At 36.9% G+C, this 12,299-nt stretch overlaps 1 protein-coding gene across 11 annotated transcripts in view; it reads right to left on the bottom strand.

The window, feature by feature from the left end:
- The window catches only part of DNAI7 (dynein axonemal intermediate chain 7), an 84,911-nt gene that overhangs the window by 35,780 nt on the left and 36,832 nt on the right, over positions 1–12,299 (bottom strand). For all 11 annotated transcript variants that reach the window (XM_060305907.2, XM_060305903.2, XM_060305905.2 and 8 more), the window contains 2 exons: positions 11,920–12,023; positions 9,946–10,255 (listed from right to left, as the gene is read on the bottom strand). In XM_060305907.2, the coding sequence (XP_060161890.1) occupies positions 9,946–10,255; positions 11,920–12,023 (414 nt within the window). The remainder of the gene's footprint in view (positions 1–9,945; positions 10,256–11,919; positions 12,024–12,299) is intronic.

Genomic DNA, 12,299 nt, shown 5'->3' with positions numbered 1-12,299 from the left:
GTACTGGATTATTACAAAGTTTAATGAACCTATAATATTTTGGATATATACTAGAGCAACTAGAAGTGGAAGAGATCATACTAGTGCGTAAAATAAAAAGTAAATTCCTGCAGTGAGTAGTTCTGTTTGGTTTCCTCAGCGAGAGAGAGTAATTAATGCTGGGACTAGTGTTTTTTCGAATAAGAATAGAATCAAATCAATCCTGTGGCAGTGAAAGTTATAATTAGGAATATCTGTAGCATAAATAGTATAGTGATATATAGGGGCAGTGATTTGAGCTAGTGATTCTTTAGATAGGAGGAATTGGCTGGCTATGAGTATTAGAGATGAGTCATGTCAAAGTGAAAGTGCTGATAGAGAATCAGAGAAGATTAATGAAAAGTTAAGGCTGTTGTCATTAAATTGGTTAAGAAGGAATAAGCTAATAAAACTAGTAAACTGAAAGTGGTGGTATTAATTCAAATTATATATTTTTAATAATCATATTAGTGGTATTAATATAATAGGTGGCATAATAATTTTTAAAATTGGAGAAGGTTGAGATCTTGTACATAATCAATATCATAGCTGTTTGATACTATTACTAGCAGGGATAATCCTAGTGCGGCTTTGCAGGCTGTGAAAACTGGTAAGATGATGGGTCTTATGCGAGCTAGAGGGCAATGGATGTTTAGGGTTGCCATAATGAATAATGATATTATTCCTTCCAGAAATAGTAGGGAGGATATTAAGTGGAATTGGTATATTAATACTCCCTAAGGGAAACTGTAAATGCTAGAATAATATTTACGTAGACAAAAGGAACTTGATAATTATGAATTTAATCATAATTTAATGAGCCAAAATACTTTGCTTTAATTTAAACTATCATATTTGGTCCACTCTAACCCCTTTTGAGTCCGCTTGTAGGCTAAACGTATTGCTAGCAGTGAAATTAGGAGTAGCGCTATAATGAGTATTGTTATTAGATTGTTTGTTTGGGACGCTGAAGGTAGGGGCAGAAGGATCATTTCTAGGTCAAAGAGGAGAACCATAATGGACACTGTGACAAATTTTATGAAAAAGCGTAGGCATGCTGATCCTATAGTGTCAAATCCACATTTGTAAGGACTTGATTTTTCTGTGTGTTTAGTTGGGGAAGTTAGAATGTGATATATACAAGTAATGAAACTTTTTTGGATGATGTCATCATTGATACATTGTTAGGATGTTGGTTAATAAGCCCAAGGGTAATAAAAACGTTGAGTTTAAATGGAATCATATGACTAGACCAGATGCTCTGTGAGGGGCTGAGAGGGCTCCTGTAAGAGGTCAGGGGCTGGGATTTACTATATGGAATGCATGGGTTTGGTGGGTCATTATGTGTCATTGTGTAAGTAGAGGCTTACTAGCAGGGTGCATATGTAAGCTTGAATAAGGGCTGCTGCAAATTCAAGGATCGTGAGTAGAATGAGAATAACAAATGTAATGAAGGCTGTGGTAGGGATAATGCTTATTAGGGCCAGGGTTGCCCCTTCAATTAAATAAATTAATAGATGGCCAGCTGTGATATGAGTCATTAGTCATACAGCTAGGGCCATTGGTTGGACAAATAAGCCAACAGTTTCAATAATTACTAGCACAGGGAAAAGGGAAATTGGTGTTCCTTGTGGTAGAAAGTGGGCTAGAGATGCTTTTGTTTTATGGTGGAAGCATAATTACCGTTCCTGCTCATAAAGGGATTGCTATTGCCAAATCTATTGCAAGTTGTGTGGTGGTGTAATGAATGTGGTTGAGACCACTATTTATATTATAAACGAAAATTACCTCAAAATGGATTAAACATTTGAACATAGATCTGAAACCACAAAACTCCTAAAAGAAGACATAGGTGGGGTAAATTCCTTGACATCAGTCTTGGCGATGATTTTTTGGATTTGACACCAAAAGCAAATATAACAAAAGCAAAAATAAACAAGTGGGACAACATCGAACTAGAAAGCTTCTACACAGCAGAAGAAACAACTGACAAAATGAAAAGGCAACCTACCAAATGTGAGAAAATATTTGCAAATCAAATATCTGATAAGAAGTTAATATTCAAAATGCATAAAGAACTCATACAACTCAATAGCAAAAATGGGGCTTCCCTGGTGGTGCAGTGGTTAAGAATCTGCCTGCCAATGCAGGGGACACAGGTTTGATCTCTGGTCCGGGAGGGTCCCACATGCCATGGAGCAAATAAGCCCGTGCTCCACAACTACTGAGCCTGAGCTCTGAAGCCTGTAAGCCACAACTACTCAGCCCGTACGCCTGGGGCCTGTGCTCTGCAACAAGAGAAGCCACCACACTGAGAATCCCGTGCACCACAATGAGAAGTGGCCCCCACTCGCTGCAACTAGAGAAAGCCCGCGCACAGCAATGAAGACCCAATGCAGCCAGACAAACAAACAAACAAAAAGCAAAATGCCCAACATTCCAAATAAAAAATGGGCAGAGGATATGAATAGACATTTTTCAAAGGAAGACATACAGATGGCCAAAAGGCACATGAAAAGGTGCTCAACATCACTAGTCATCAGGGAAATGCAAATCAAAACCACAATGAAATATCACCTGTTAGAACAGCTATTATCAAAAAGACAAGAAATAAGTGCTGGTGAGAATGTGGAGAAAAGGGAATCCTTGTGCACTGTTGGTGGGAATGTAAAATGGTGCAGCCACTATGGAAAACATTATGGAGTTTCTTCAAAACAATTAAAAATAAAACTACCATATGATCCAGCAATTCCACTTTTGGATATTTATCTGAAGGAAACAAAAATACTAACTCGAAAAGATGTATGTACCTCCATGTTCACTGCAGCGCTATTCACAATAGCCAAGACATGGAAGCAATGTAAGAGTTCATCAATGGATGAATGGATAAAGAAAATGTGATATATAGAGATAATGGAATAATATTCAGCCATAAAAAATACGGAAATCTGGCTAATAGTGGTGAGAGTGGACATCCTTGTCTTGTTCCTAATCTTAGAGGAAATGCTTTCAGTTTTTCACCATTGAGAATGATGTTTACTGTCGGTTTGCCGTATATGGCCTTTATTATGTTGAGGTAGGTTCCCTCTATGCCCACTTTCTGGAGGTTTTTATCATAAATCGGTGTTGAATTTTGTCAAAAGCTTTTTCTGCATCTATCGAGATGATCATATGGTTTTTCTTCAATTTGTCAATATGGTGTGTCACATTGATTGATTTGCATATATTGAAGAATCTTTGCATTCCTGGGATAAATCCCACTTGATTATGGTGTATGATCCTTTTAATGTGTTGTTGGATTCTGTTTGATAGTATTTTGTTGAGGAGTTTTGCATCTATATTCATCAGTGATATTGGTCTATAATTTTCTTTTTTTGTAGTATCTTTGTCTGGTTTTGGTATCAGGGTGGTGGTGGCCTCATAGAATGAGTTTGGGAGTGTTCCTTCCTCTGCAATTTTTTGGAAGATTTTGAGAAGGATGGGTGTTAGCTCTTCTCTAAATGTTTGATAGAATTCACCTGTGAAGCCATCTGGTCCTGGACTTTTGTTTGTTGGAAGATTTTTAATCACAGTTTCAATTTCATTACTTGTGATTGGTCTGTTCATATTTTCTATTTCTTCCTGGTTCAGTCTTGGAAGGTTATACCTTTCTAAGAATTTGTCTATTTCTTCCAGGTTGTCCATTTTATTGGCATAGAGTTGCTTGTAGTCATTTCTTGGATGCTTTGTATTTCTGCAGTGTGTGTTGTAACTTCTCCTTTTTCATTTCTAATTTTATTGATTTGAGTCCTCTCCCTCTTCTTCTTGATGAGTCTGGCTAATGGTTTGTGAATTTTGTTTACCTTCTCAAAGAACAGCTTTTAATTTTATTGATCTTTGCTACTGTTTTCTTTGTTTCTATTTCATGTATTTCTGCTCTGATCTTTATGATTTCTTTCCTTCTGTTAACTTTGGGTTTTGTTTGTTCTTCTTTCTCCAGTTCCTTTAGGTGTAAGGTTAGATTGTTTATTAGAGATATTTTTTTTGTTTCTTGAGGTAGGCTTGTATAGCTATAAACTTCCCTCTTAGAACTCCTTTTGCTGCATACCATAGGTTTTGGATTGTCGTGTCATTGGATTGTCATTGATATCTACGTATTTTCTGATTTCCTCTTTGATTTCTTCAGTGATCTCTTGGTTATTAAGTAACGTATTGTTTAGCCTTCATGTGTTTGTATTATTTACGGTTTTTTCCCTGTAATTCATTTCTAATCTCATAGTGTTGTGGTCAGAAAAGATGCCTGATATGATTTCAATTTTCTTAAATTTACTGAGGCTTGATTTGTGACCCAAGATGTGATCTATCCTGGAGAACATTCTGTGCGCACTTGAGAAGAAAGTGTAATCTGCTGTTTTTGGATGGAATGTCCTATAAATATCAATTAAATCTATCTGGTCTATTGTGTCATTTAAAGCCTCTGTTTCCTTATTTATTTTCATTTTGAATGATCTTTCCATTGGTGTAAGTGAGGTGTTAAAGTCCCCCACTATTATTGTGTTACTGTTGATTTCCCCTTTTAGAGCTGTTAGCAGTTGCCTTATGTATTGAGGTGCTCCTATGTTGGGTGCATATATATTTATAATTGTTATATCTTCTTCTTGGATTGATCCCTTGATCATTATGTAGTGTCCTTCCTTGTCTCTTGTAGCATTCTTTATTTTGAAGTCTATTTTATCTGATGTGAGTATTGCTACTCCAGCTTTCTTTTGATTTCCATTTGCATGGAATATCTTTTTCCATCCCCTCACTTTCAGCCTGTATGTGTCCCTAGGTCTGAAGTGGGTCTCCTGTAGACCGCATATATATGGGTCTTATTTTTGTATCCATTCAGCGAGCCTGTGTCTTTTGGTTGGAGCATTTAATCCATTCACGTTTAAGGTAATTATCAATATGTATGTTCCTATGACCATTTTCTTAATTGTTTTGGGTTTGTTTTTGTAGGTCCTTTTCTTCTCTTGTGTTTCCCACTTAGAGAAGTTCCTTTAACATTTGTTGTAGAGCTGGTTTGGTGGTCCTGAATTCTCTTAGCTTTTGCTTGTCTGTAAAGCTTTTGATTTCTCCATCCAATCTGAATGAGATCCTTGCTGGGTAGAGTAATCTTGGTTGTAGGTCCTTCCCTTTCATCACTTTAAGTATATTGTGCCACTCCCTTCTGGTGTGTAGAGTTTCTGCTGAGAAATCAGCTGTTAACCTTATGGGAGTTCCCTTGTATGTTATTTGTCGTTTTACCCTTGCTGCTTTCAGTAATTTTTCTTTGTCTTTAATTTTTGTCAATTTGATTACTATGTGTCTCGGTGTGTTTCTCCTTGGGTTTATCCTGTATGGGACTCTCTGCACTTCCTGGACTTGGGTGGCTATTTCCTTTCCCATGTTAGGGAAGTTTTCGACTATAATCTCTTCAAATATTTTCTCAGGTGCTTTCTCTCTCTCTTCTCCTTCTGGGACCCCTATAATGCGAACATTGCTGTATTTAATGTTGTCCCAGAGGTCTCTTATGCTGTTTTCATTTCTTTTCATTCTTTTTTCTTTATTCTGTTCCACAGCAGTGAATTCCATCATTCTGTCTTCCAGGTTACTTATCTGTTTTTCTGCCTCAGTTATTCTGCTATTGATTCCTTCTAGTGTAGTTTTCATTTCAGTTATTGTATTGTTCATCTGTTTGTTTGTTCTTTAATTCTTCTAGGTCTTTGTTAAACATTTCTTGCAACTTCTTGATCTTTGCCTCCATGCTTTTTCCGAGGTCCTGGATCATCTTCACCATCATTATTCTGAATTCTTTTCCTGGAAGGTTGCTTATCTCCACTTCATTAGTTGTTTTTCTGGGGTTTTATCTTGTTCCTTCATCTGGTACATAGCCCTCTGCCTTTTCATCTTGTCTATCTTTCTGTGAATGTGGTTTTTGTTCCACAGGCTGAAGGACTGTAGTTCTTCTTGCTTCTCGAGGGCAACCTTTTTATAATAAAGGACCGGGACTTCCCTGGCAGTCCAGTGGTTTGGAATTCACGCTTCCACTGCAGGGTGTGTGGGTTCAATCCCTGGTCAGGGAACTAGGGTCCCCCATGCTGTGCAGTGCGGCCTTTTCCCTTAGTGACATCACGTCCCAGCAGGTCCTGAGGAGACCAGGCTCCTGTTAGAGAGAAATGGACCCCATGATGTCCCAAAGCTGAAGCACCAGCAGGTCCTGAGGAGACCCGGCTTCCGTTAGTGTGGACTCGACCCCAAGTTGTCCCGAAGCCCAGCCGTCAGCATGGACTCAGTCCCACGTGTTCCAGAAGCCAAAGCCCCAGCGGGTCCTGAGGAGATGGGGCTTCCGTCAGCTGCGCCTGGAGACAATTCCGCAGCTATGAGTTCTTTATATTAGGATACTAACCATTTGTTTTATATGTTTAAATATTTTTCCCAGTCCATTGTCTTTCAAGTTTGTTTACAGTGAGGTTTATTTTGTTATACAAATGTTTGAATTCATAACCTCCTTTTCTTGTATGGTTTTGATGCACTAATAAGTAAGAAGGACCTTCTTAGTATATATGATAAAATAACTTCCCTACATTCTCTTCAAATACTTTTATTATTTTATGAGTCTTTGATTAGTTTTTTATATTAAAAAAAATAAAATCTGTTACTTTTTTTTACTCTGTAGAGGGAAGTATGAATGGAAATTTATTTCCTATCTTAGCTAGCGGTCACAGTGCCAATCATTATATTAAACTTATCCTTTCCTTTGTGTTCTGGAACTTCTTTTACATAGATACTGGATCTCCTACTTTTTTCCCCATCTGTTTTACTTTTTTCCCCCATAAATTCCACCAAATTATCTTTATCCCCTTCTTTTGAGCTGCTGACTCTCTTTATAAATCCAATGATTTTTTTTTTTTTTTTTTTTGCTACTCCACTTGTGGGATCTTAGTTCTCTGACCAGGGATGGAACCCGTGGCCCCTGCAGTAGGAGTGCAGAGTCCTAACCACTGGGATGCCAGGGAAGTCCCTCCACTGATTTTTGCTCCCTGAAGCCTACTCAAATTTACAAAATGTGCTCTACAAATGTGCTCTGTTCAAAATTAGTGACAAGTGGAGGCCCAGCTGACAATTGTTTCTATCAGCTCTCTTTCCTTTCCTCCCCAGCTTAGCAGGGCAAGTGGTTCTGAGGTGGGAGATTGATTCTTCACTCTCTGCAGTTTACTGCCACTGTCTCCCCCCTGCCCCAACAATCCTCTTTCAGCACAGGAGATGGCTTTTCCCATCTGCCTCGGTACACTTAGGCACTACTATGGGATTCTTCTGCTTCTGTGGAAATCATCCTTACTTCAGCATTACTCATGTTAACTTTTCAGAATGCCGTGGAGGTTTTGGAAGGATGGGAGAGCACACATCCATAAGCATAAGCAACTACACACACGCCTGTTTGGTGTGATGAGAGGACTGGCTCCTGGAAACAGGGGTGCTAACTAAATTAAGTTTAGTCTCATCTGCTAGGCAATTTTCTCTTTTTCAATCCCCTGATAACAAAGTTCTGCCAGCCAGGTTCCTCCATGTACCATTCACACAATTCTCAGTCAAGCTTCCCAGGCTGTGGTGAAGTTTCATAGGGTAAAACTATTTCTGCTATATTACTAATTGTCTAATCTTTAGGCTACTTATTTGAGAAAAGCTTCAGTATTCCATAAAATATGCATTACCATCCAGTAGAATGCTTTTCCTTGACGTACTTTTGTGGCATTATCAACATTAGCATTGGTATACCTGCAGTCATCATTATAAATGGAAATGGTTCAATAAAACATTAAAGAATAATAGAAAAAAAAATAGATATAGTTAAACACATTGGAAAGGGTCATTTAACTGAGGAAAGCTTAGCTTGGTAACTTTGAGCTCACCAGCTGAGAGTAAAGGAAATGACTTCTTACTCTAATAGATGACAGACCTGGAGAAAAATATATAACTGCACTGTTTGGTATTATAGTGAATTCATATGATGATATATTTAATATAAAACTATTTTTGGTAGTTTTATACACAGAACTATAATGAGTCATTGCTGCATAAGGCTGCTTTAACTGAGACATACATGTATAAGGAAGAATTGCTTTAGCCATCTAAATTCAAGTAATATTTCAAATTATATGTTTTCTAATTATTGTTTCATAACTTTTAAGTTAGTAATGTCAAATTCTTAGGTAAACTGTTGATGGGTTTTTCATAAAATATGATCAAGGAACTTGCGGAGCAGAAGTTATTCAATATTTTTATCAGATCAAGACCAAACATTTTTAGATACTCTTTTCATACGACAATTTTGATAGTTTTTAATTTGTTCTTTGTTTTCATGAATTTTCAGTCACAAATCACGCCAAATTTTATTGTAAGTTTATGGGTCTTCATTTTATTTTCTACTGAACATTTAAATAATGTAACATCCAGCACCCATTTACTCATTCTTTGTTTCCCCCCTCTTAGAAATCAGTGTGTCACTTCCACTCACATCTTACTAGCTAAAGCAAGTCACATGGTCACCCCTAATTTCAAGGGGGCGAGCAGCGTGATTCTTCCCTTCCTGTCCAGGAAAGGGGAGAAAACTGGAAATATTGTTGAACTCTAGTAATGCTACCACGTTACCTGAGAGGGAAAATGAATTTTTTCATTATAAAAGCTACCAGATTGCTCAAAAAACATTCCTTTAAAAGTGACAAATTTTTAAAGAAGAACCAATCACTTATTTCCCACCTCTGTGAAATATCAGCTATATACAGGTTTCTGGGTTCTCCTCTCCTTATGCCTTTTTAATTTTTTCATCATTGTAATCATACTCTAAATACTGTTCTTTGTACTGACCATCATGTCTTATCCATTTTTTATATTGCTGTAGAATCATTGTAAGTTTTGATTCTGGTGGAATCAAATGAAATTTTTCAATTAAATATGTTCTAAGAATATCTAATAATCCTTATTCTGATTTCAAATTTGTATTCAACTTAATTCTTAACCCTCACCTGTGTTTAAAGAAAACAAACCAATAAACCAGTACACTTCATATCTTAAGTACTTGTAGGAAAACCTGGTCCTTCCTAAAATGCAGATTGTCCATGGCCAAACAAAAAGCTGCTCAGTTCTGAGAAAGTATTACTAAATTCTAAAGGGACAATTTATTCTACCTTAATAAGTAAGTAGCTGGAAAATCCTTGAAATAGAAAGAAAAAAAGAACAGAAACTAACTAATAGAATATGATTATTAAATTGCTCAACATATTATATCTAAAGATGTCCAATTTTTTTTAAAAGATGTCAAATTTTAAGAGAGTATAACAGTTTAAAAAATATCAGTTTTTACTTCATATAATTCTTTCTTACAAAACCAAAAGCTGAGGAAGTAAGAGTAATGTAAGATAATCCTTCAGTTTGTGAAAGTATTTATCACAAGTTCCCTGAGTTTGAAATATAATAAATACGCACAAATTAAATTGCTTCAAAGCTTTTCGGGAGTGAACCTAAAATAAAAATTAGCAATTCCTGTCCTCAACTTTAGGATGTGGAAGCAACAGGCTCAACTATGAATAGTGACTATGAATAGAAGGCAAGAAAAACACACACATACACAAAACTGAGCCACTGGCAAGAAAGTAGCTTTCGGTTTCTAGTTGTTTAGGAAAAAATCTTGAGAATGCATCAAGGGAACCTATAACACCTGTTACATGAAGAAAAAATGTACATTTAAAGTGTCTTAGGGAATTCCCTGGCGGTCCAGTGGTTAGGACTCCACGCTTCCACTGCAGGGGGCACAGGTTCGATCTCTGGTTGGGGAACTAAGATCCCACATGCTGCATGGCACAGCCAAAAAAATTAAAATTAAAAAAATGCAATTAAATTCTTATTTAAAAAAAATAAGTGTCCTACCGTTTGTCCTTCAATACCACCTTGTTCGTCAACTTTTGTTTCTTCCTCATGAACTGAGTTAGACTCATTTTCTTGTTCTTTATACTCTTCTTGGACATCTTTGCTGACTGCTGCTTCTACACTCTTAACTTCGTCTTTGCCAAAGTAAGTTACCGTGGAAGTGTGTTCTTGTGATGCTGTTGGAACAGGGCCTAATGGCGTAACATGATCATAGCGAGTATGTAGGAGTCGCAGAGCAATGTCAGATGTTGCTAATATCCTTGGAATTTCAAATCCAGTTTGTGTCTCAGAGAATCTGATACTTCTGTACCTGTTAATTAATTTAACAAAAAGGATGAGGCTTTAGAAAATTCTATGTCTGTTGTAAGCTTATACCTAAGCAGTATTTCTCTCCACTTTAATTTCACCACAGTTTTGAGTCCTGACCCATACTTGCTTTCTTTGCAGCATTTGGATCCAGTTGCTCATGTTACCTTCTCAAACCTGTCTCTTGGGATCCATGACTCTATACTCTTCTCCTCCATCTCTGGCAGCTCCTTCTCTGTTTCCTTTGTATGATCTCCTTCCTAAGCATCCCTTAAACGTTGATGTTACTTGACTCTCCATCCCGAGCCCTTCTTTCTTCTCCCTCTACATACCCTCTCTGGATATTATTATTTCTATGACTTCAATTATTATTTATATTATCAGGAGTGTTTAACATGAGTTCTATGTTTCCTAGGGGAAGAAGCATCCCTGAATGAACTTTAAAAGGTCCAAAAATGCCCTTACATATGTGTGAGCATATGTAATAAAGTTCATAAGAGTCTATGACTCCCCAAAAGTTAAGAACTATCAATCTGTATGACTCTGCAAAATATGTCTCCAACTCAGATTTCTCTCAATGCTTTCAGACAGTTGCACTTTGATGTGTCATAGATACTTCAAACTCAACAAGTCCGACACTGAGCTCATCATACTGACCACCCCCTGCTCTCTCAACATCACCATCAAAGTAAAACAAAACTTGTTCTGCTTCCAGTATTCCTTATCTTAGTAAAAGATACCATCTAATTCTCTTCTTAAGCCTGGGTAGTTAATACAGGGATATTCATTTTACTTTTCTTCTTTTAAAATTATATAATTTCCTTCATCCTTCTGGATATAACATATTTTATAATGAAAAAGGTTATATTAATATATTGACTCTGATTTAAACCAGAGTATTTTGTAGCAAATGTAACTTGGAAAATACTTTTTTCCTTACTTTTACTAATATCAGAAATAAAATCCAATACTTTCCACTGTCATAGGACTAGTCTTTTCAGAGTTGGGACCAGAACCTAGGCCTCCTAACTTTTATTCAGATCATTTTTTCCTAAAACTTGCTGCCATACTAACTCAATTATTTGAAATGTTTGAGATAAAGCAGCAACCAAGTGATCGTGAATTTATCATTATCTCTATCATTCCTCAGAATGATATTACTTTGTTGAAAACAATCAGGGAAACATCACTTAAATTATCTAAAAAATAATAAATATGAAAAGTATTCTTTTTTGAAAGCATTAACAGTTCACAAAAGATAAATCTTTCAAAAGTTTCAGATTGCCATGTAGAGAGCACCTACCACTTCTACTTTTTGGTGGGGAGGGAGGTTAAGTGGGTGAAAAGAAGAGGAAGACCCTGATATTTAGTCAGTGTATATTTGTGCTAGACACCACAGTATGTATGACCTTTACATGTGTTAACATTTAATCCTCAGCCCAATCCTATTAAGTTAAGTGATATAATCATTTTACTGTTGATATACTGAGGCATAACAAGGCTAAATAACTTGCCTAAGATAAATGGCAGGTCTCTGAGTCAAACCCCAGGTGGCTGACTTTCTAACATGGGTTTTTGTAAGTATGCCATGCTGTAATGCAACAGGCATCTGCTTGGTCATGTGACTATATAATGTCTTCAGACCTATAGTATCACCCATGGGAATACCTTGGATTCTTCTTGAGGTTTGCCCATACATATACAGTAACATTTTCATCTCGAATGACTTTTTCCATGTTTCCACTGTCCAGATCTGCTAAAGTACTAGCTTGCTGTAAGAGAAAAAGAAAACATTATTAAGATTAGAGGCCTCATAAATTACGCAATTTAGATAAGTTACTTCATCACTTAGGTGTTGGATTCCCTTCAATATTAAAAGAGTAATTTGGGGACTTCCCTGGTGGCGCAGTGGTTAAGAATCCGCCTGCCAATGCAGGGGACACAGGTTTGATCCCTGTTCTGGGAAGATCCCACACGCCGAAGAGCAACTAAGCCTGTGAGCCACAACTACTGAGCCTGCATTCTACAGCTCGCGAGCCACACCTACT

The sequence above is a fragment of the Globicephala melas genome, chromosome 10 (assembly GCF_963455315.2).
Source record: "Globicephala melas chromosome 10, mGloMel1.2, whole genome shotgun sequence".
NCBI classification, from domain to species: domain Eukaryota; kingdom Metazoa; phylum Chordata; class Mammalia; order Artiodactyla; family Delphinidae; genus Globicephala; species Globicephala melas.
The sequence above is the reverse complement of the archived record's forward strand: the minus strand, read 5'-3'. Positions and strand labels throughout refer to the sequence as shown.